Here is a 25,284-nt window from a genome sequence, read left to right on the forward strand (position 1 = left end):
CTACCTTTTAGAAAAAGTTTTAATTTGTAGAACAGAGACTTTACACTCCTTCCAGACCCTTCAGTGGAAGATGAGGAAATAGCTCAAAGGCCAATATTTTCTTAACGTTTTCTTGCTACCAGTTTAAGAGGTAATACCAACAAGTCTTCAGGGAATGGTGGTGGCATCAGGCTTAAGTTCAAGTGATAATCTGCATTACTTTCTCAAATTTACTAATGGAATAATATGTAATATGGCTTCTGAGATATGAAGTACTTTTTCTTTTTTTTTCTTTTTAGGTTTCAAATAAAGGGGACCGGGTAGTAGAATGTCAGTTAGAGACTCATAATCGGAAAATGGTTACATTCAAATTCGATTTAGATGGTGACAATCCTGAGGAGATAGCAACAATTATGGTATGTCTGCATTTGGAGTTCCAAATTTTGCTTTAGTACTTTTTTAATAACCACTGCCCTAAGCAAATGTGCAATATTTTGTTACCTGTTTTGACAGTTCTGTATTTATTTCAGCGTGAATATAATTAGCACACCAAACCTGTGATTTAGAGATATTTTTGTCTAGGACCTGTCTAAGTGTTGAAGAATTAACTTACATATCAATGAATAATAGTACAGGTGGTGTGCAGATAGGGCAGAAGTTACAAAAGTGGCAATTGGAATGACTTAAAACATGAATAACACTCTACTAATCAGACTGACATCACATTTCTTTTACAGGTGAACAATGACTTTATCTTAGCAATAGAGAGAGAGTCCTTTGTGGATCAAGTACGAGAAATTATTGAAAAAGCTGATGAAATGCTCAGCGAGGACGTCAGTGTGGAACCAGAGGGTGACCAGGGATTGGAGAGTCTACAGGGAAAGGATGACTATGGCTTTGCAGGTTCTCAAGTAAGTTCAGCATTCCCATAGTGAAGCTTTGTTTATTTAAAATATTGCTATAGTGTTAAATTTGCCATGCAACATGTTCAATGATACCATATTACATCAATGGCTAAAATTATCAAATATTTATGTCCTCTTTGCATGGGGCCAATTGCTTTGCCCAATCTTTAAGATTGTGTTTAGGGGTGGTGGGGGGAAAGATTGTGTATGAGAATGAATTTGGTCACTTTTGTTTGTTGTAGAAATTGGAAGGAGAATTCAAACAACCAATTCCTGCATCTTCTATGCCACAGCAAATAGGTGAATTTCTTTCCTTTCCATGTTTGCTTTTAGCTTTGACCTAAGAAATTTTATACTAATGAAATCTTAAAGCTTCATGTTGGTGACAATATATAGATAATGCAGTTAAATGGTTTCTTTTTACAGGCATTCCTACCAGTTCTTTAACTCAAGTTGTTCATTCTGCTGGAAGACGGTTTATAGTGAGTCCTGTGCCAGAAAGCCGATTACGAGAATCAAAACTTTTCACTGGTGAAATATCAGATACGGGTAAGGAATTGCTTCTACCACAAACCTCTATCAATCCCATATCATCTCTGCTATATTGGAAGCTTGGTCATCAAGCAGTAATTCAAATGATGACATAGACAATAAAGAAGAGTAGAAAATTGAGATTATAATCAACAGGCAAACATGGAGGAGCAAAATAGAGGATGAATAGAGAGGATTAAAGAACAAGAGCCAGAAAGGACAGCCACCCTAGATACAGCTTGTGTAATAAATAATACGTAGATACAGTAATATGTTTTGTTTCTCCCTTTAGGACTATTGTATATGCTTTGAGGTTGCTCTTTTTTTATCTTTTTTCTCTTTTTTGAAAATTTTTTTAAATTTTCTTTTACCCTCGAAATAGATATTCATACAAGCTAACTTATTTTCATCAAACTGCTCTTTTACTCTGCTGTTTTAGAAAAAGCCTGTCATTTCCTCAGGAGAAGTTTTAAACCTTCTTGGTATGTGGCAGTGTTGGTAACCCAAAAACAGATTGTTAGGACAATTTTGAATCTACCCTTTTAAAATAGACTGATTATGAATTTTGTATTCTCCTTTGCAGTTGCTGCCTCAACATCCCATGGCGCTGGAATGAACTTGTCTCATTCTGCTTCATCCCTTAGCCTACAACAGGCGTTTTCTGAACTCAGACATGCCCAAATGACAGAAGGGCCCAATACAGCACCTCCCAACTTCAGTCATACAGGACCAACATTTCCAGTAGTACCTCCTTCCATGAGTAGCATTGCTGCAGTCCCAACCACAGCAGCAGCCACACCTTCAATATCAGCCCCTGCAACTAGCAGCCCTCTTAATGACATGTCCACATCAGTAATTCAGTCTGAGATTCCAGTGCCCACTGAAAAAGGGATTGGTGGAGTTGCCACCTGCACAGGTGTGATACCGTCAAGTGGTCTCCCTGTACCTCCTGTATCTGAATCACCAGTATTTTCCACTGTGGTTTCAAGCGTTACAGTACCTACAGTTGTCTCAATATCAACAACATCCCAGCCAGTTCAGGCTTCTACATCTGGGAGTGTTGTTTCTAGTATAGGCACTTTGCCATCTATACCAGTTTCAACGTTAGCCTCTGCTGCGGGCAGTGCTGCTGTCTCAGGTGCTAAGCCTCCACCTGTAGTATCTCAACAAGCGACAGGCAGTACTTCTGGGGTAGCCACGTTAACATCCATTGCTGCCACCACTCCATTCCCGAGCATAGCTTCCCAGCTGCCTCTTCAGCTGAGCAGCAGCACCTCTGCTCCTACTCTAGCTGAAACAGTGGTGGTTAGTGCACACTCACTAGATAAAACATCTCATAGCAGTACAACTGGATTGGCTTTGTCCCTGTCTGCATCATCATCTTCCTCCCCTGGAGCAGGATTATCTAGTTCTGTTTCTCAGCCTGGTGGGGTGCATCCTTTGGTCACCCCATCAGCTATAGCTTCTACTCCTGTCCTTCCTCAAGCAGCAGGACCTACTTCTACACCTTTATTACCCCAAGTACCTAGTATCCCACCTTTGGTACAACCTGTTGCCAGTGTGCCTGCTGTGCAGCAGACACTAATTCATAGTCAGCCTCAACCAGCTTTACTTCCCAACCAGCCCCACACTCACTGTCCTGAAATAGATGCTGACTCACAGCCCAAGGCTCCTGGAATTGATGACATAAAGACTCTAGAGGAAAAGCTGCGGTCTCTCTTTAGTGAACACAGCTCATCTGGAGCCCAACATGCATCTGTCTCACTGGAGACATCACTGGTAGTAGAGACCACTGTCGCACCAGGCATCCCAACCACTGCTGTTGCACCAAGCAAGCTCATGACTTCTACTACAAGTACATGCTTACCACCAACAAGTTTGCCATTAGGGACAACTGGTTTGTCAGTTATACCAGTGGTCACACCGGGACAAGTTTCCACCCCAGTCAGCTATGTGTCCGCCCCAGTCAGCACTACATCAGGAGTGAAAGCTGGAACTGCTCCATCAAAGCCACCTTTAACTAAAGCTCCAGTAAGATTCTTGTTTTGAAATAATTTGATAAATATGATTATTCTTTCCCCCAACCCCGTAAGTGCCTTTTTTCAACTCAGCCTTGCAAATTAGAAATGTGGTTATAAAGCTGGCCTGGCCTATAGTAGACATTAAGTGTTTATTAAATAAATTGAAAATTATTTTAGGATATATATACATTGAACACAAGAGACCTCCTTTTTTTGGAATATGGCAAGATTTGGGGGTTAATTATATTACATGATTTTCTAAGGCTATATAATAATCAGGTAAAATACAGACGTTCCTTCCTCATTGGCACCAGCTAAAGAAATCTGTATCCCAAAAGGAAGCTAAATGCTTCTGCTAGCAATTATACATAGTAATAGCAATTTACAATGATCTTTGTTTCAGTGAGAATGAAGCAGATTTTCTGCTTTGCTTCAGTTCCACAGGTGTACAATTTGGGGTGTACAAAAACTGGAAGTTGGTGATGAATTTCATATACAGGGAAAAAGAATCTAATCCTAGGAATAAGTTAACTAAAATGTGTTTTCTAATTCCGCTATGGTGGATTTCCTCTCATTCTCTCTTCAGTCTCTCTGATCTTCTCCAAATAACAAGGCTGTGTTTTTTCTACTATATTCTGTGCTTCACTTATCTTTCTGCATTGCCATTGATTGTAAAATTCTTTTTATAGTCGGCCAGTAATAGAGGCTCTGTACAAATTGCTTTATAGTGTTAGATTTCTGATGACTTTTGTTATCATACCTGCCCCTTGGTTATTTCTGAATTGTTTTCTCGGAGAAGTCTTTGTTTTAGGAAAAGCCTGATGATACTGTACTAAAACAGTGGCTCAAGAATAACTGTGCCTCTCATGTCCATACAGCCTTTGATTCTGTTTTCCCTAGGGAATAACCTTCCACTAAATTTTACTATTCATTTTATTGGTATGTAGTAGTAACCCCATAATAGTATCATGGTTATAATGTCCTTTATTTAAGATAGATACCAGAACATAAGCCAGATGACAATCATGCCTTAACTATAGATATATTTTATTCTTATATTTCTGCATTTGAATTAGTTGATTTACTGGCCAGTATGTAGTCTTTCTCATGGACTTGAATTTCCCTTCATTGTCTGTAGGTGCTGCCAGTGGGTACTGAACTTCCAGCTGGTACTCCACCCAGCGAGCAGCTGCCACCTTTTCCAGGACCTTCACTAACTCAGGTGCCCCAAGACTTGGCAGATTTCTTTTTGTGCTCCTACTTTTTCCTTCACAAAGCTTATTTAAATTCTCCATTGCATGATCTTGGCTTCTGGCTCCTCTTTAGTTTTGACTTAGTAACAACTTTCTCTTAAAACAGTGTATATAGCTAATGATCCAGGCCTTATTTAAAGTAAGAAGCTTCGTGGTTCTTTTGTTCAAGTCATCTAGAACACATTTGATATTAATATTTTTTCATATTTTATGAAGAAAGAAAATAGCAGGGTTTACATGTTACCAGACAAATATAACTCCTGTCATTCACAGTTTTCTAGAATAGTGAAATTGCATCTGATGAATGAGATTAGGCTCTAGACCATTGTGGAAGTAAAAAATTACAAGTAATCAGAATTAACTTTGAAAGTTCCTTAGGAAAAGATAACTGATAATGCCCCTTTTCTGTGAGTTCAGTCAACCAGTTTTTTCTCTAATGTTTGACATTTCTTTCAGTGACCAACAAATAAAGTAATTGGCTTAAATATAGATGGATATAAGGGTCATGTTTCATGAAAAATATGTCTTTTATCTTTCAATACAAAACCTACACAGTTTAGTTAGCATGAGATTACTCATACAGGAACTGAGAGCAGTGACATGAATGTGAGATTCCTGTTTCACACTCAGATCTGCTCATTGGGTCTACCCAATAGTGATCAGAATTGCCTGCAATATTTAAATTATCATTTCCCTTTTCTACCCTACCCCACCACCCCACACATTTAGTTGAAGTCCCGTAAGGAAAGTAGTTATTATGAAGCCATTATAACCATGAAAAAGCTTCTGCCGTGAGCAAAGTAGTAAACATTGAAACTAAAACAGGAATTTATTTTAGAATTATATAGAAGAAAAACATAAATTGCTAACACAAGAAGTCTGAATTTATCACTTCTACAGCTGTACAGTAGAATATAAAGAACTTGCCATGATAGAGTAGTAACTCCAAAGAGAACTCACTCCATCAGTCACCACATTTTGGAAAAAATACATTGTGAAAGTCTGTAAGTTAGGGGTTTTACACCTGTTTTCTCATTAAAAACATGTATTCAGACACGTATTCAGGCTCAAATGTGATGAGAAACAGCAAATAAGATGTGAGGAGGTGAGGTTTAGTGGATAATGCCTATATAGAGAGGGAGTAGGATAAATGAAGGCTGTAGAAGAATAAGTGATAGAAGCCAAAATAGATGTGGGATTATGGCCTGTATCAAAAGTAAAAAGTTACGGGCCTTGTGATGAATGGTGGTAAGACCTGGTTAACAGGTTGGAATGCCCAGACCTCCAGTTCCTTTTTGCTGCCATTTATAGGGTATAAGAAGTATAGATTAAGACCTAAAGAAAAGAATAATATCCTTGATAGTGATCAAATACATTAATGCCATCTTTTATTCATAAGGACAAGTTCTCAGAAAGATGTACCAAACTGAAAAAGAAAAAAGAAAAAAATTAATCTACCAAAATATCTTGATACATTTTTCAGAATATATATATTTTAAGTTTATTTACTAGCAGGGTGAGAGGCAGAGAGAGAAAGGAAGAGAGAGAATCCCAAGCAGGTTCTGTGCTATCAGTGCAGAGCATAATGTGGGGCTCAGTCTCATGACCCATCAGATCATGACCTTAGCTGTAATCAAGAGTCAGATACTTAACCAACTGAGTCCCCCAGGCACCCCCAGAATATATTTTTAAAGAGAGGACAGGTAGAAACTTTTGTATCACTTTAAGGAACATCAAACATAGACTTCAAAACTGTAAAAACATAAATATGACTGAATTTCTCTAAGGCTTGGGAAATTGACATATCAGTCAAGCAATATAAGTTAATATTTAATATATTGAGTTTTATATTCAGTGACTAGACAGATGTTACATTGTGTCAGTGTAAAGCATCAAAGAGTATTCCTTATTTAGATGAGCTATATGTAGTGCTTCTGAATATGCCAAAGACCTCTACTTATTGTAGTTGTTTCGTTCAGTCCCAGCAACCTCTGGAAGATCTTGATGCTCAATTGAGAAGAACACTTAGTCCAGAGACTGTTGTGGGGACATCTACAGTTGGGGTAAGTTTTGAAAATTTTGCCAAAATCTTTCCATAATCCTAATATATCACATTCCTAAAACATACTCTAACCTATTAATACCTTTAACACCTACAGAGTTAAAAGCATTAATTCAGAGTCTTTGCTTATTCCAGCAAACAGAAAAAGCAGATTAAGATTAACACTGACCCAGTGGTATAACTGTGGAAAATATTTTATTGATTTGAAAGGTACTTTTCTTGTCTTGCCTCTGGTTAGAATTATACCATAGATGAATTCTATGAGTTTTGTATTTATGCTTTGGAGGAAGCTGTGCTTTAAAAGTTAACTTCTTCCTTTTAAGCTTGTGATACAATAATGTTCTGATTAAAACTATTTTTTCTATTATTATCCAAGTTATACTCTTAAGTATCCCATGAGAAAAACAGACAACAATATAGAAGCAACTCAGAATTTTTTCTTAAAATTTTTGTTTTTGTTTTTTTTTTACATCAGACTTACTTTTAGGCTTAAAAAAAAAAAAGAAAACTCTGTTGGACACAAGTGTTTCTTCACCTATACTATATTTCTTTTGCCCTTTATAAAAACCAGAGGAAAGGCAGCATGGCAACAGTTTAAGAGTGACTGAAGCTAAAGATTTTGTGGTATCTGTGTGTATGTGTTTTGCAGCCTGTGTCCATGGTGGCTCAAGCAGCAGTTACAGAAGCAGGAACACCGCCTCAGAAGGATGGTGAGAAGCATCCTTCTTCCTCTTATGTTATACCATTTCCAGTCCTCTTTATAATTGATTATAGAGTTTACTATCTCAAAGACATTCTTAAGAATGTAGGTGTATTTGAAACAGTTTTAAAGAACAACTTTAGGGGCGCCTGGGTGGCGCAGTCGGTTGAGCGTCCGACTTCAGCCAGGTCACGATCTCGCACTCCGTGAGTTCGAGCCCCGCGTCGGGCTCTGGGCTGATGGCTCGGAGCCTGGAGCCTGTTTCCGATTCTGTGTCTCCCTCTCTCTCTGCCCCTCCCCCGTTCATGCTCTGTCTCTCTCTGTCCCAAAAATAAATAAACGTTGAAAAAAAAAATTTAAAAAAATAAATAAATAAATAAATAAATAAATAAAGAACAATTTTACATATGTCATAACTTAGGAACTTTAATACTAATATTTGGAACATGTAATATTAGCATGCAAAAGGTAATGATAGTTTCTCGGAATAAGACCCTTTGTTATTAGCTAGGATAGACCCTTGCTAAGAGAGAGAAGGAAATTCAGGCCTATTTATAAAAGTTAATTTACCTTAATCTCTTGGCTTTTATGACACTAGATAGATAGAGGTAGAGATAAGCTTGACTAGCATAGATGGTAGAAATACAAATATATATTGTAATCCGTTTAAACGTTATTTTTTTTCCATTTCTGGAGTCTTTAGAATTGGCGTGTTTGTACACAGTCTCTTGGCAAAGCATATTTCCAGATTTTGTAACAACTTAAAATTGCCATGAGAACTTTTATGAGCATGCTCTTGGTCGTGAGTTCATATCAGCTACTTCTTTTCTGAATTTTGTTGTAAATCTCTTTTCACTGCATCACCAGTCCCCCAACAAAGTAGGAAATTTAAAACTTCTATTTGCTGTCACCTTTTCTCTTAGAACCATTTATATTCAAAAGGGAAAATAATTAAACATGAGCTGTATTTATTCAGTGTGCTTTTGTGTAACAATATTGTTCCTTTTGTAGTTTATCCATTCTCCTCACTACCACCTACATATGTTTCCCTGTATAACTATTAATAAGATTACCTGAATACTCAAATCTTTTCTTTCTTCCTTAAATTCTGAATTTCACTTAAAACCTCTCTAAATTATCTTCAAGGCAATTATATTCTGAATCCACTCTCATTTTAAAAGAAGTGACTTGAAAATCAATGGAGGGGCACCTGGGTGGCTTAGTTGGTTAGTGTCTGATTTCGGCTCAGGTCATGATCTCACAGTTCATGAGTTCAAGCTCCGCATCGGGCTCTCTGCTTTCATTGAAAAGCCATTTTGGATCCTCTTGTCTCTCTCTGTCTCTGTCCTTCCCCCGCTCATGTGCATGCCCTCCCCACCCACCAAAAAATAAATAAACATTAAAAAAAAAAATCATTGGAACAGACTAGAGAAGTTTAGAAATGGACAAACTATAAAGAAGAAATATGAAAAAGGTGGGCTTTTAAATCAGTGAGAAAATGCTAGGATATTTCAATAAATGCTTTGTGACAACTGGACAACCATCTGGAAGAAAGCTTAGATGCCAGCCTTGACCAACATAAATTCCACATGGGTCAAAGATGAAAAATGATAATGTAAAATAGTGCTGTAACAAAACATACAAGAAATCTTTTTCTTTTCTTTTTTTTTTTTTTTTTAACTGTCTGAAGTAGGATCAACAAACTTTCTGTAAAAGGCCAGAAAGTTGTATATTTCAGGCTTTGCTGGCCATATAGTCTCTGTCACAATTACTCGAATCTCCTATTGTAACCCAAAAACAGCATAGGCCATACGTGAATGAATGAGTTTGGCTCTGTAGTCTAATAAAATTTATTTACAGAAACAAGCTGTGGGCTGAATTTGGTCCATGATCATAGTTTGCTGATCCCTGATACAGAAGCAATAATAGATTCAAAACTTTCTGCATGGAAAAAAAAAGCCATGATGTCCAAAGATAAATGAAAAACTGGGCAGTGGTGGGTATTCATATCACAGAAAAGACTAGTAAGTGATAGCATTTCTGAACCTCTCATTGGTAAACTTAGAAGTTTAATAGCCACCAGTGACTTAACACAACCTCTTTAGAGATCAATTTAGTAATGTCTCTCCAAGTTTTAAATGGGTATGATTCAGCACATCCATTCTTAGGTATTCCACAGATTCATAAGAAAATACTTGGTAGAACACTTATAATAGCAAGAAGTTCTGAAAAACTTAAATGTCCATCCACAGAAGCCTGTTTAAAATATGGTACTTTGTATACATATAGCATACATACAGACAGACATAAAACACTGCAGCCATTAAAAAGAATGAGAAATCAATATGGAATGCTAAGATACATTGTAAAAATATCAAAATCAGTGTTGTATAAAATTGAGCTTACTAGTTGTATAAAATAAAGAAAATGCTTGTATATGTCTATATTATCTCTAGGAAAAAAACCTCAAGTGGTTGTCCTTAGAAAGGATGACCTAGGTGGCTTGAAAGTTGTTCAAAACTATTTATCAGTGATTCTGACACCTTGTACTTCCTGTTCTAAGATTTTTGCCTAAGTGTTGTATAAACCAAGTTGTCATAGATGATTTTCATTTTAAAAATGCGTCTTTGATACCCTAAGTAAAATCTCATAATTCTCTTCATTTACTTTTATCTTTGAGTTAAAGAATGAGTAATTGAATTCTTGCTACCCATTAACCTTAGTTTTTATAGTATCTCTTATGTTGTAGTTAAGCCTTGAAGCTGCTTTGCTTATATGTAACTTTTATTCCTCCAAACAATAACATATCATCTGTACATGTGTACAAGGAAAAGTAGAGGACTAATGATAAATTTTCAGACTTTGACAGTATTTCACAAACAGTATCTTAAAGACTAAAGGTATCTAGTAAGGAGAGTAAATAATAACTATTTTCCTTTTTGGACAAAGCCCAAGGAGAAAAGAAGGTAAGGAAATTTTCCTTGCCTCAGACCATTTTTCTCACCTCATAGGTACTTTTATTTTGCTGTATTTCTGACCAAAAGGAAAAGAAGCTAACTAAAACGAGATGCTAACTTAAGTTCTTTTTCTCCTCCATGTACTTGTTTCAGTTTCTCAAATCACAGAAGGTCCTGTCCTAGGAACTAGTTCAGGAACTGGTGTTTTTAAGATGGGACGATTCCAGGTAAGACCATTACTTTCCCTTGCCTTGATATCCTCTTTGGGGTGAATAGGTATATAATAAAATTATTACTTACCTTTGGGACACAATTGCCAATTTGATGATATATATCTTTTTTATAGTTCTTTATCATTTTATCCTCTTAAAAATAATACATGTTTAAAAAAAAAAAAACCTTCTGGGGCACCTGGCTGGCTCAGCCAGAAGAGCATGTATGTGACTCTTGATCTTGGGGTCATGAATGTGAGCCCCACATTGGATGTAGAGATTGCTAGAAATAAATATGTAAACTTTAAAAAATAATAATAATACATGCCAATTAAAGGAATGCAGAATACTTAGTACAGTAGAGAAACAGTATACTGTCTACCCCATCTTCCTACCTACCTCCTCCACCCAGGATTACTTTTTAGGGTGTGTTTCCCCTCATTCCTTTTTCTATGTACATGTGTGTACAATTGACCCTGCTTTTCTGAATGAGATTTTATAGCTTTTTTTCCCAATCTAGTAGTTGGTTCACCTAACCCATTCTCCTATTATTAGTCATTAGGTTGTTTCAAATTTTTCTATCGTAATAAGTAATGTAACAGGAAACATTTTCTATGTTTAGGACAATTTTTTAGGATTAATTTCTGAAATGAAAATACTGAGTCAACATCAGGTGATACATCGTTTTCTTTTCCCAGGTGGTCCAACTAGTGATTTATTTATTTTTTTATTTTTTACTACTTTCACAACTGCTTTCCAGTTATTCTCATGGTAGCACTGGGAGTTGGGGATAGCAGCTGATATTTTTCTCATTTGTAAACTGAGGTTCTGAGAGTTTGTACTGGGCTGAGTTTATAATACATGGACAAATTAGAACAAGGATCTGGATCCTCCTTTTGGTCCCATTTATGTTGATTCTTGAAGCTTAGCTGGCATTTAACATTCATTGTCTTTAATCTTTGTAGTTTTCATATTCACAGGCAACCTTCAAGATTCCATTCCCTGTTATTTATATTCCACAAAGACATAAATCTAAGTCTTGTATATAACATGAGATCTGGAGGTAAATTATTAACTTAGTAAGCTTAGCCAGCCACTGAGAATCTGTATCTAATCTGTACATCTCAGTACAGATCTTGTTCTCTATAATGGTATTCCATTTATTTTCACAGTGAAGGTGGAGGGGCTTATGTAAAGAGATACTGACTGGGAAATAAAGTGATTCAATTTTTTTTATTGAATTTTTTTATTATTTTAATTCAATTTTTTATCATTTTAAAAATTGAATATTGGGGATTTTGTTTTTTAATCTCACTTTTGTCTCTTTCCATCAGGTTTCAGTTGCAATGGATGATGTCCAAAAAGAGGGTAAAAATAAGTCAGAAGATGCAAAGTCTGTTCATTTTGAGTCTAGCACTTCAGAGTCCTCAGTACTATCAAGTAGTAGTCCAGAAAGTACCCTGGTGAAGACAGAGCCTAATGGGATCCGTAGCATCTCATCAGATATGCCAGATAGTGCCCACAAAACTCCTGCCTTGGGAGCAAAGTCAGAAACTGGGCAGCCTACAAAGGTAGGACGCTTCCAGGTGACAACTACAACGAACAAAGTAGGTCGTTTCTCTGTATCAAGAACTGAAGACAAGATTGCTGAGGCAAAGAAAGAGGGACCAATGGCATCTCCTCCTTTTATGGATTTGGAACAAGCTGTTCTCCCCGCTGTGATACCAAAGAAAGAAAAGCCTGAACTGTCAGAGCCTTCACATCTGAATGGGCCATCTTCTGACCTGGAGGCCGCCTTCCTAAGCAGGGATGTGGATGATGGTTCAGGTAGTCCACACTCCCCCCATCAGCTGAGCTCAAAGAGCCTCCCTATCCAGAATCTAAGTCAGAGCCTTAGTAATTCATTCAACTCCTCTTACATGAGTAGTGACAATGAGTCAGATATTGAAGATGAAGATTTAAAATTAGAGCTGCGAAGACTACGAGAAAAGTAAGTGTATTTTCTTCTGTAAAAGAATAATGGCAGAATCATAGTAAGATCTAGCTCCTGGTGCCTAGTATTCTTTTCACTGCAATATGCTTATATCTCATTTCTTTCAAACAGAGGGTGCTATGCAAAAGCTAGTTTCCTCATTGTAGTTCTCATTAGGTCTTGTATTTATAAGGACCCGTAGCATTTCTACTTCTAGAACTTCTTCAGCACCTTTGTATTATTACTATATTATTGTTTTTCTTAATAGCACTTTTTATCATTATTAACCTAATTTAATAGTCTACCAAATGAATCTAGTAATGGATGTAGATTATGTGGCAGGTTTTATAGATCATATTTGACACACTGGTCCAGAGTAGCAAATTCAGTACTCCTGTGTATGCCTCAAAAATCAGGAAATCTTTTCTCCTAACATATCATCAACTACTTGTTGGTTAGGAGCTTATTGGAATTTGGCTTGGGTAATGGAGGCCAAACAATATGAAGTAACAAACTAGAATCTCAAGGTAATAGAAGAAATTACGTTAAGTACACTGAGGGGGGAAAGATTCATGAGTAAGTAAATACTTGAATAGAGTTTAAAGAATATGTTGTTAAATCTCATTTGAATAAAAGTGATTATAATGTTTTTGATTCATGTTTGGTTATCTTTCACAGACATCTTAAAGAGATTCAAGACCTGCAGAGTCGCCAGAAGCATGAAATTGAATCTTTATATACCAAACTGGGCAAGGTTCCCCCTGCTGTCATTATTCCCCCAGCTGCCCCTCTTGCAGGGAGAAGAAGGCGACCCACTAAAAGCAAAGGCAGCAAATCTAGTCGCAGCAGTTCCTTGGGGAATAAAAGCCCCCAGCTTTCAGGTAAAAAGCCATGGACCAGGTCAGCCTTGGCTGTCCCATCTTTTGTTTCTGTCTCCTGACTCTATATGTAACCTATTGAGCCATTTGTTGTTTTTGTTAAATTTCAGAGGAGTTTGACTTTCCTAATATTCTTGCTTCCTTGACCTTTCCACTCCTTATATTTATAGTACCTCTATTTGTTGAGTCTATGGAAGGGTGAGTACTATGGCTTATTCCATTGTAACCCATATTACTAACTACCTCCATTACCCAAGCCACTTACAGTTGTTCTTAAGGATAAAACACTTAGCATTGCCTGGTTACTCATATAATTCACATTACACCAAACTCATAGGCAATTGGAAAAAAATACTTTTAGTAAAAGTTCAGGTAAAAGAAAAAACTTTTAGTAAAAGTTCAGGTAGGTTTTTCCTTTCAGTGAATGAATTATCCATAATTGCAGCTGGGATGAATGTAAATTTCATTTAGATGTTTGGATATGTCTTAGGTGGTAATTTTCCTGATTAAAGTTTTTATTTCATTTATGTATATTGAAATAAAGAACTTGCTCGTGGCTGTAATAAAAAATAATTCATAATCTCTTGTAATGAACTACAGTTTGTCTATTTTAATGGTGATAGAATTCTTACCCTTTGGTGAAATTATGAGAATGTTAACAGATAATTGGTTGTAAAGTGAAAGACTGAAATAAATTTATACCTCATAGTTGTTCTCCAGGTCTAATATAAATGTGTTGGAAAGCAGTTGCAAACTTCTTAGCAGCTTTCCATTCTCTGGAAGCTTTCAGAAACCCAAACCATTTCTCTAGTACATCAGAACCCATTCATTAGTAGAAATGTGATTATAAAGGATATCAGCTAATTATATCCTGATCCCAATTTTGACATACTTTTTGAGTGGCCTGCTAGTCTGCCAATTAGTAGGGAACAGAGAAATTGGTCAATTTCAAGACAGTTGACTAGGGAATAAAAGCCACCTGCCACAAATAATTTTAAATATGTATTACTCTGTAGTCATCTGCATTATTTTTGACACCACTTTTGTACTTGACCTGACACATACTTAGAAGGAAAACTAAGCAGAGACTGCCCACCAAACCTATTTGTATCCTGCACCAATTCAGTGTTACAGGTTTTTAAAAGCAATGATGGAATTGTAAAATGGAATTCTCCCATATCCACTGCGTGTTCTACTCAGCTGAGACTTGGGAACCATCTAGGTTAACTAAACTAAAAGTCTTTCGGAATAGTTACTCCAGCCCTATTGCCTATTGATTCTCATGTCATTTCTCACTTCCCCTCCCATTAGTGAGGCCTTTTGTTCTTTCATCACTTACAGCTTTTGACCTATTATTAGTCACTTAGTGGGACACATTGAAGAATAAGAATATAAGAATAGTGCCTGTTAAGTTTATTGGGAAAGCTGGACATGTTTCCTCATGCCACTTTATCTTTTGGCAGGTAACCTGTCTGGTCAGAGTGCCACTTCAGTTTTGCACCCCCAGCAGACCCTCCACCCTCCTGGCAACATCCCAGAGACTGGGCAGAATCAGTTGTTACAGCCCCTTAAGCCATCTCCCTCCAGTGACAACCTCTATTCAGCCTTCACCAGTGATGGTGCCATTTCAGTACCAAGCCTTTCTGCTCCAGGTCAAGGTAAGCAATCAAAGCAATCAACATGTTCTAAAAACATGAAAATGGAGATACTGCCATATCCGCAACAAAAGCCTGATGAGCATCCTATTAAGGTCAGTTGGAAGACCGGCTGACCAGAACACAGCCTGTGTATTAAAACACTTTCGGATCTTGAGCTGGAAAGGGAAGATGAGTAATGATTATATTAGGTGAATTCATTGCTCCTATCAGATGAAATAGGTTTTTTCAAAGGATTACAGCAAAAGGTTGTATTGTGACTTACATGAGGACTTAACCAAATTAATGACTCATTTGGGATTTGCAACATAGGCTTTAATACTAGACTGAGATTTCCTGGACCAAAATTAAGGAGTTTTAGCAGTTTCTGAAAGCTAATGCATTTGCCTAGCCAGTGTAGACTTTTTTAACTTGTAAGTATGGGAGTAGCATTCTAAGATAAATAGCCCTACAATTCAATTTGTTACCTGTAATCTACTTCCTAAATAGAGTTTTATTTATTAATGATCATTTAAAACCTTCCTGTAGCAGAACGCTGCTAGTAACGATAGAACGAGAATTGGAAGAACTTAGGTGTCTGGGTGGAAAAGAATAAGAGAAGAGTTAGGTAACTTGCTTAGGTGCTTTTGCCACAATATCACAGATAGTAAAGGTAGATCATCATTGGACTAGGTAAATGTGCTTGCTTGCCGGGAGCACAAACCAGCTAGCATTATTATTCACACTGGGAAAAGCTTCAACATTTTGCAAAGTAAGGGAATTGAGACCTAATATTTCCTGTCCTACCTATCTGACATTTCCCTAGAAGCTTGTTCTTCTGTGTGCCATCTTAGCGCATTTCACCACTCCAGCCTCAAGTTTCTAACATCTTGTAGTTGTGTTCTGTCTCTTCTCTCTCTGTTCTTCCCTGTTTTTCCCCTCTCACAGGCTGTGCGAAGTTTAACTGTGCATCTGAGCAGGTGACATTCAAACCTGGTGGCAGGAGGACCCGATTTCTGAGTACGCCCTGCTTGGCTCTTTGTGTGTAACACCTTTACTCCTTCCTCGTCCTTGTTTTTCTGCTGCTTGGATCTGATGTTTCATGCAGTCCATTTTCATTTGTCTCTTTGTATATCATCTACTCAGTGGCTTGGCTGAACTATTACACTCAGAAGTTTGGGTCTCTATATCAATTATGATAAAAGATGTAGAAATAAGAACAGGTTTCTATAAACTTCAAAATAACTTTCTGGTAGAATTGCTTCTTTATAGATCCATGACAGAGTAGAAAAGGTGGTAATGCTGTATAGACTGCAGGGTCATTTGGGATAAAGACTGAAGTCCATAGTCCTACTCACTTCCACCCCTTGCTTTGGCATTAGAAGTGACAGAAAGCATTTTGACCACTAATGTACTTAGATCCTGGCAGCAAGGGAAAATTACACCCTATTTTTTTATTCTTTTTCCGAGTAGGTTGAAATCTTTTTTTTCTTCTCAATTAATCCTGGCCATGTGTCCATTGAAATGATGCTAGAATCTCTTCATTGGATCCTTTCACCACCCTTAACCTTCTAACTCCCTAAAATTGATAGTTCAAAAAGGGTTTCAGTGTAGTTATTCTGATCAAGCATTTATTCTCAAGAACCAGAGCCCAGGGCCTGCCAGTGAAAATGGTCTCTTTAACATGATTGCTAGGATTTCTTAGCTTTCTTAAAAGCAAGGCACAATAGTAAATCACCCAATTTCCCAGCCCATCTTCCCCAAATATGAAATAAAGATGATGCCTCTCTCGTAGGGCTGTTGTACAAAAAAATAAGATCATGTGCACAAACACTGGTAGCTCTTGGGAAGCACACATCATTTTCTTCTAATTAGCCAGTGCCTACCTGAAACATAGTAGGTAGTCAATAAATGTATATTGGAATAAAAATTTTAAAAACAAAAATCAGGCTCAAGTAGAAAACCTTTGTTAGAGTTTGGTTAAAGATCTTCACTGCTGAGGCCTCAAACTTCTGATGTGGTTACTGAAGTGCTTTTTAAATGCATGTGCTAAGGACATCACTGTTTCTGAGGTTCAGAGGTCCTTGGGCCTCATGTATCACTATCCAGGACTATTGAACAAAGAAGGAGGTGGAAGACATTATCCAGTTTGGTAGTTTTCCAAAGCATGTGTGATGTTTGGTTAGACCAGGCTGGACCAAGCACGTTAGCACCTTGACACTTAAATAAGCATATGTCCAGCTGGCAAGATGAGATGACATTAATAGGAGGAGACAAGTGTTTCAAAGTAGGTTGCTGTATGCTATACAGCCTGAAACGTCGAAGAGGGAAGAAAGAGAACCAAGGCTTTTTTGTGAAGAACAATGTGATACATTTCAGATTAATTAATTAAATAAATTCTCACCACACTCTTAAAGGTAGGTGGTAGCACACTATTGTTCAGATGAAAGTGGTTAGAAATATTAAATCTTACCACTTCCTTTTGGGTCTAGAACGAGAGGCCCTACATCTGTTGAAGGCACACAAGTATACATCATGTAAGCCTTGGTAAACAAATTACGAAAGGCAGATTTAAAGCAAATAGGGAAAGGAAAACAGGCATTTATTTACCAGGTGTGGGGTCTTTTTAGTTTGGGATGCGTTATTCTGTGCTCTCAAAATAGATTATGGTTTGGAAGCACGGCTTGGCTTAACGCTTTATTTATGTTCAAAAGTTGCTTGTTTTCCACATACTTTTAAAAATTTTTCTGGAGGGGACGGGGTTAGTATGTATGTCTAGGATTTGGAAATATATTAGCCGATTTAAAAGGATTCAAAACTGTAACAATGGTACTGTCAAGTCTACTGTGGTAGAATTGTTTAATGCATTTTATCGAGTGCTTTTTAACAACCCAGCAGGAGAAACAGAAAGTGGGACGGGGTCAGTGGAAAGACTGCTTGGGTATTTGAAATTCAAGCAGTAAGACCTGAGAGACTGGAGTTCTTCCCCCAGCTTCCCCCAGAACCTTAGTGCAGAGCATTACTTTTAGATACAAAGACTGGTGGAAGCTCAGCCGTCAGCCAGGTGCCACTGGCCATCAGATAACCACGTGAAGGCTGACAGCTAGCAAGCTGCGTCCCATAGAACTGTACCCATAGCAGGGACTCCCAGGTCCCACCAACCTGTCTCTCTTTCTGCTTTCTCTTGCTGGCACTTTGTGTGCTGTTTGGAGATTCTAAATATTTTACACTGATGTTTCTTTGTCTTTAACACGTTGCTCTCTCTTTGTGCTTCAGGGAAGATGGTGAAAAAAGTCTGTCCTTGCAACCAGCTCTGTAGTAATTATCTTTTCTTTCTGTTATTTTTGGTCCTTGATTGCAAAGCCTGTTATCCATGAATTCTTGGAACCCTGAAGCTTCACAACACCCTCATTTCCCAACTTCCATCTGTCTAGTTCTGCACCCTGTTCTAATATATTTTTTAACATGCTTAATTGCTGACCTCTGGCTATCCTTACAGATTAAGAAATCACCTCCTAGTCAATGCTCTCACATGATGACCCTCTGTGATCCTGGCTTTGTGATAATTATGGATTGATGATGCCCATGATAGAGAGAGAGAGATCAGGGATGTCTGGCTCTTTGGGGAGAGCCCTTTAGTTAGCAGATATGTGCCAGCCGCTGTTCTCCCACTGGAAAATCAGCACTGGTCAAAACATAGAAAAGTCCGCATCCTCATATCACAGCAGGAGGCGTCTGCTAGATTGGGGAGGAGAAAAGCACTACTTTGTAGAGTCTGGCTTCTTAGGCTGATGGCTTCTCATTAACGTGCATGCAATTCAACTACCCAATCGGCCACCTAGACAGTCAGAAAACTCTGTATTTGGGGTACTGGGCAATAAGCTGTGACTCATAGTAGGTTATCGTTCATGGGATCTGGTGGTGGGACATGGGGGAAATGTATTATGTCAGGAGAAAAAAATGGATTTGGGGTGGTAAAATATATACTACTTCCTAGAGCTTTGCAGCAAAACTGAGAAAGGTCTAGAGGCTACTCAGTGTACTCTCTGGAAGGCAAGCAGCATCCTCAAAAATATGTGTATTATAAGTGTTTTTAAACCATTTCCTACTAAAGTGGACTAAATGCACTATCCATGCTTCTAGCTTTTGTAGTCAGCTTTTCCCAGGCATTAATTTCTGGTCAGAGAAGGATGTGTTTGTTTCCTTCTTTAATGGGAAAGCCTGTTTTCAGAAGCCAGAATAAGGTTAACTGTATGGCCAACCTCCTCATAGTATAAACCCCACCTTCATAATCCAGTACTGTGTAAGACAGATGAAAATGAAGAATGAAATTTGGTTGTAAAGGAGCCTCACAGCATCAGAGACGACTAGCATGAGACTAGAGAGGTGTGACCCCGGCATGAGCTCTTTGTGAATAAGCAGTGTTCACCTCTACTGAGCTTCTCATATTTGGCTTGTGACAGTTCTTCTCACTTGTGATTGTTTCTGGTTTTCATTTTGATTGTCTCACTCATCATCAAGCTCACCAAGCAGTTATTGTTCAAACAGGAAAATAGCCCTCATGCATGTGATACGCTTGCTTTCTGGATTCTATTACTGTCACGACTGCCACCCTCATTGCTTGTGCTTCCCACTCTGTGCTTCCCCACCACGGTCTCTCTTGCTTTTCAAGGAAAGCTGTTTGTTTCCTGTGCTTTTATCCTTTTCCACTTGGGTTTCCTGTCCCACAGGAGAACTTACTCTGCCCTTTACGCTGTATGTGCAGTAGCTATCCCCTTGTGGCTCCAGTGGGCCCTCAGAAGTGAGCTAATACACACACTGCAGTAATCCATGTCTTGCCTTGGTGGTAAGAAGCATGTGACCTTCCTCACTCTGCAGCTTCACCTCAGAATTAGCTGTTCCTCTAATACAGACGTGCTTGTGTGTGCCATTCCCAGGGCAGTGGGGTATAAACTTGAGACCAGCAGTGGATTATAAAGGGCTTTTAAATGGCAGAGTTGCTTCGGGCATGCTGCTGTGCTCTGGTGCTGCTTCGACCTGGAAAGCAGGAAAATGTATGCATTTATTTAGCCCCCAGCATTATTTGGATATCTTAAGGCCTAGTGGCTCACAACTTACCTTAGTAGCTTTTATTTATTCTGCAGCAAATGTGAATTCTGGTAAGAAAGTGGGGGGTGAGGGAAAAAAAACAAGATTATGACTTTTCTTTCCCTCTTCCCTAAAACTTGCCTCTTCGAATAATCTTCAGTGTGCCCTCCAGCAGAGCCGAAATCAGGCAGGACACAGACTCCTTCTTCCTTTCTCATCAAACCATAGAAATAGAATTCCTTCATCATAACCTCAAAGCTTCCTCCTTCCCTTTGCACTCCTTCCTCAGCTGAATGTTCCTGTTGCTTCCACATACAAGTGCTTGCTTGCTCTCCTGGGAAAGGGGGGAACGGGTGAGAATCCACAAACCAATTGAACCAATTGAGACTGAGGTCATCTTTAGGAAAACCATGTGTTCCTGGAGTTGAAAGATTCAGGCACACCACAGAGAACCTTCTTCATGACTAATCTTGGTTCTTAACTCATAGGCAACTGGGAGAGGTTGAAGCCTTCATTCCTCCCGAGTTTGTTTACAAATTTGTGTGTACGGGTCCAGGTGAAAAAGGTTTTTTGAACCGAGCATGCTGTTTCTTTTATCACCTCTTTCTGTTAAAGAATGGCTAAAGACTGTGGCACAGTATCCACATGGTGTGGGAAGCCCATCTTTTCCTGGGCCAAGCATCTACCTTTGCTTTCCTTTAACTCCTACTTTAACCCTGCCTCAGTGCTCGAGAAATCCTCTTTTGCCCTGCATTCTGCAGCATTCTAGAGCCTCACTGACCATACCACACCTCCCTCATCAGCGTGATGCTGGGAATAGAGTACTGAAACTTACTTTCTGTACTCTAGATGCCATGGGAATGGGCAGAAAGGGGTCCCTCCCCTTTGTGCCTACCACCATCTTGAGTTTTTTAGCCTCATCTGCAACTCCTGAAGAGAACCTGTTTTCATTACCCTCTTATGCCAAAACATTGGCTAAACAAGACCTTGGAACCTTCCCGTCTTGCATGGCTTCCCAACTCATCCTCTCCCCATTCAGTGGCTTGCCATTCATCATCCTGTGAAGTTTTCCCTCTTCCTGAAGCCAAAACCCAACCTCCTTTTAATGGTTGTATTCTGTTGCTTCTTTTAATCCTAGGGACCAGCAGCACAAATACTGTCGGGGGAACAGTGAACAGCCAAGCCGCCCAAGCTCAGCCTCCTGCCATGACGTCCAGCAGGAAGGGCACATTCACAGATGATCTGCACAAGTTGGTAGACAATTGGGCCCGAGATGCCATGAATCTTTCAGGCAGGAGAGGAAGCAAAGGACACATGAATTATGAGGCAAGTCTTCTTCCCTTCTTGCCATTTTCCTAATCTGTCAAGAGTATCACTTAGCACACATCTGAATTCAGAGAGGATATCAAGTACCCAGGCTAGTGCTTAACATTTCATGCCACAGCCTTCTGTAGTAGCTCATGACTTTTAACCCCTTTAGAAACAAACAAAAATCACCCGGTTGCCCTTTTATTTTTCTTCCCTGAATTTCTAGCTCCGTTTGTCAACTAAAGTTTTTTCTGCCCCTTTCTTTCGAAGCCTTGAACTACATACGCATATGTACACAAGCACATGACTGCCCACTTCCAATCAGAATAGTTATTCTAACCTAACATGTTAAGTATAAAAAGCCGATAATTATTATGGAAGGTTTGGTGCGAGTTTTGGTTTCGCTATACCCTGTAAGATTAGACCAGCCCCAGTCCTAGAATTTTATTTCAGTACTACCCATTTCACACCCATGGGTTACACCCACACCGGACTTTACATGTAGTTGTTTTGTTTTCAGGGCCCTGGAATGGCAAGGAAGTTCTCCGCACCCGGTCAGCTGTGCATCTCCATGACCTCAAACCTGGGTGGTTCTGCCCCCATCTCTGCTGCATCAGCTACCTCTCTAGGTCACTTCACCAAGTCCATGTGCCCCCCACAGCAGTACGGTTTTCCAGCTCCCCCCTTTGGCACTCAGTGGAGTGGGACAGGTGGCCCAACACCACAGCCACTTGGCCAGTTCCAACCTGTGGGAACTGCCTCCTTACAGAATTTCAACATCAGCAATTTGCAGAAATCCATCAGCAACCCCCCAGGTTCCAACTTGCGGACCACTTAGACCTAGAGACATTAACCGAGTAGATTTGGGGGCAGGAGATGGAATGCTGAGGGGTGGGCGGGAGGGGGGAATGGGAAAGTAGCCTATATACTAACTACTAGTGCTGCATTTAACTGGTTATTTCTTGCCAGAAAGGAATGTTTTTAATACCGCTTAGAGCCCTCAGAATTGAGAATCTCCCTCCCCCTTCACCATTTATTGGAGTGGAACAAGAGGGAAAGAGCAGCTTTCTTGTGATGGGGCGGTTTCAAACTATGCTTTCCTGTTCTCTACACCCAATAGCAAGGGCTAGGAAAGAGAATCATTTATCAGAAAGCCACAAGAGAGCTCAGTCAGTGGAAAAACCAAACCCCATCTGGATTTTCAAATGGGTGGAGCTCTTAATGTTGGTACCCACCCCAAATCCCTTATTCCCTCAAGAATCCAAACCACAACACAAAAAAACAAACAAAAAACCTATTGGGCTCTCTCCTACCCTGTTCCCCCCTCCCTTTTTTTTTTTCTTTCTTTGTTTCTTCTTTTGTTTCTTTCTTTCTTTTTGCTCTTTAGAACCCAGTGAAAAACACCAGGGGACTGAGGTTTCAACCCTTTCTTATGATAGGTCATTAGTGCTTTTAAGCAAATGATATTAGCAGCTTTGACTGCAGCATTAGCAATTAGGAAAAAAAATTAAGTTCCCTGCGGACATGTAACTTTGCCATCAGTTTTGATGTGGAAACACTGTGATATATAAATGTTGTTGGACAACAGTAGTTTTAAGAGTAAAATACGAAAGGTTTAAAAAGTTGAAAAAAAGCAAGCTCTGTCCTTTACTTATTGAGACACTTTAGCTTTTTCCTTTGTATTTCCATTGTAGTAGATAAATAAATGTGAATGTAAGATTGTATAAATTACTGTACTTGAATACTTCTGTTCTCCCAGTATTGCTTGCTGGATATTTTAGTGCCTTGGACTTCTACTGCTTCTGCCATTAGCACCAACTTCTCATCAGACCCCAAATCAGCAGAGGGCGTATGGAAGGATAATAGGTCCATGTGACCCCAGCAGAGGATTATGCCAAAGGGAAACTGAAAGAGTATTTTTTTTTTTTCTTTTAAGTCATTCAATTTTGTCTAGAGCAGGTGTAAGATGAGCAGGGTGAGAAGTTAAGTTGACATCAGTGGTTGAAAGCAGAAAGTTCTGTTTCAGGAACAGTGAGGAGGGGTTTCGTAACAAAATTGGACAATTTAAAAGATTAAGGGTGGTGTGTGATAAATGAAGAAAAAGGAAGACTAAGAATGGGAGAACAAACTCGTTATGAAGATATGTGATGCCTGGCCTGTGGGTGCCATAAGCCTTACTTGAGCCAGGCTGGAACAGACAAGATCTAGTAGAAATGGCTGAATATAGAGGGAGTGGGGGCTAGTTTTTAAGTTGGGAAACTGATAGTGAAGAGTCACAGATGGAGAAAGTTGCTCTAAGAAAAACTGTATGGATTGCTTTCCTCTTGTTGCAAATGTCTCCTGCATTTCCCAGCTTGGGGTACTGTATTTTGTGGAAAGTGGACCCACATCTGAATTAAGCATTGTAAGAAAGAGTGCTTATTCCTACTCATTTCCTATGTGATGTCCAGATGGTTGCAGAATCCTAAGTCTGTTGTGCCACCTCTTTTTCTAGAATTGCAACTGATATTCTCACATTTTCATATAAACAAATACTCCCCTTAAGTAATAACTGCAACCAATCAGTATTATTTAGTGCTATGCCTAGTTGTAATGGGCAGTTCTGTTATTTTCAGAGCTTTCAGGAAATACTCCTAATTGGCTATGTTTAGATCTCTGTTATCTCTGAAAATGGGGAAAGAAGCTAGAACTCTTAATTTAGGGGGTGCTTCTTTTCACTTGAGTTGGGAAATTAACATAGTTCTGATCTCTGACCCACCTCAACTGGCACATCCCAGGAATCCCCACAATAGGAAGAGCCTGGTTGGCTGTCCTGTCCTGCCGTTCCTTCATGGGTCCTATATTAAGTTAGCCTAGGTCCCAAAGACGCAAATGAGAGCTGAAGGTTTAGGAAAGTAGAAATTAACAGGGGTTCCAAGCCCTACTTCAAAGCTGTTTACTTATTTATTCTCTGCTTAAGATCCTTGGGGAGATGGTAAGAGTAAGAATAGAACAAAGAAGGTGCTGAGTAAATGAGAAACGGACCACCTAAGATGAATGAAACTATACTTTCTACTGGAGGAACGAGGGAACCAAATGCAGCACATTATTTTTTGTTATTTTGGCTTAATTTTGAGATCTCTTCACTTACACACAAAAAGTAAGAACTGGTTTTATTTACTGTTGATTTTTCTTCCCTCCTGTGGATGAAATAACTGAAGCCTAGAGGAATGAACTAGCGCTACTGAACTGTTTAAATTATTTTTGTGTTAATAGTACACTTTGAGTATCTTTTTCCACATTACAAAAATCTTTCTGAATTATAAATGTTTTCCTTACATTATTTAACAATGTACACTGTTTAGAAAAACAAATAAACTAAATTCAAACCTTGGGGGTTTCTCAGCAGCCGTTAATTGTACATTTTGCACTAACTCTGGGTGTTGCGCTTCTTGTAAGATTGCGCTTTGTGCTTCAGTTTGTTACCTTTGTAGACTTATTTAATGAAACCATTCAAATAAACCAAACTTGCTTTTGTTGAGCTGTGGGCTTTCATTTCCAGCAAATTCCTTTTTCATGATCTCATTAGCTCACTTTTGAGTTGTGTACGATTTATATAACTAGATTCCTAACTCCAGGACCTCTTTAGCAGTCCTGAACTAAACTAAGATTATGCTTCAGAAAAAGTTTTTTTCTGACGAAAGTGGTAAGGGTGTCAAAATCAAAAGATGAACATATGACCAAATCCATGTAACGAGGTAGTAAGGTAAAAGGAAAATCGGGGTAAGCTACATCATCTTCCGAA

The 25,284-nt window shown here is 38.8% G+C and overlaps 1 protein-coding gene across 29 annotated transcripts in view; it reads left to right on the plus strand.

The window, feature by feature from the left end:
* The window catches only part of WNK1 (WNK lysine deficient protein kinase 1), a 169,919-nt gene extending 144,899 nt beyond the window's left edge, over positions 1 to 25,020 (plus strand). For 11 of the 29 annotated variants that reach the window (XM_086714384.1, XM_086714389.1, XM_086714391.1 and 8 more), the window contains 14 exons: positions 279 to 395; positions 717 to 890; positions 1,127 to 1,184; positions 1,311 to 1,433; positions 1,999 to 3,446; positions 4,575 to 4,658; positions 6,669 to 6,752; positions 7,401 to 7,461; positions 10,562 to 10,635; positions 11,955 to 12,610; positions 13,271 to 13,473; positions 14,934 to 15,128; positions 21,331 to 21,518; positions 22,021 to 25,020. In XM_086714384.1, the coding sequence (XP_086570510.1) occupies positions 279 to 395; positions 717 to 890; positions 1,127 to 1,184; positions 1,311 to 1,433; positions 1,999 to 3,446; positions 4,575 to 4,658; positions 6,669 to 6,752; positions 7,401 to 7,461; positions 10,562 to 10,635; positions 11,955 to 12,610; positions 13,271 to 13,473; positions 14,934 to 15,128; positions 21,331 to 21,518; positions 22,021 to 22,338 (3,783 nt within the window). In that variant the 3' untranslated portion in view covers positions 22,339 to 25,020. Of the gene's footprint in view, positions 1 to 278; positions 396 to 716; positions 891 to 1,126; positions 1,185 to 1,310; positions 1,434 to 1,998; positions 3,447 to 4,574; positions 4,659 to 6,668; positions 6,753 to 7,400; positions 7,462 to 10,561; positions 10,636 to 11,954; positions 12,611 to 13,270; positions 13,474 to 14,933; positions 15,129 to 16,052; positions 16,146 to 18,380; positions 18,423 to 20,352; positions 20,380 to 21,330; positions 21,519 to 22,020 lie in introns of all 29 variants that reach the window. The other 18 variants (XM_086714374.1, XM_086714388.1, XM_086714390.1 and 15 more) reach the window with 8 other exon arrangements.
* The last annotated feature ends 264 nt before the right edge of the window (positions 25,021 to 25,284 follow it).

This window comes from Puma concolor, chromosome B4, assembly GCF_028749965.1.
Source record: "Puma concolor isolate L17-30 chromosome B4, mPumCon1.1.hap2, whole genome shotgun sequence".
NCBI classification, from domain to species: domain Eukaryota; kingdom Metazoa; phylum Chordata; class Mammalia; order Carnivora; family Felidae; genus Puma; species Puma concolor.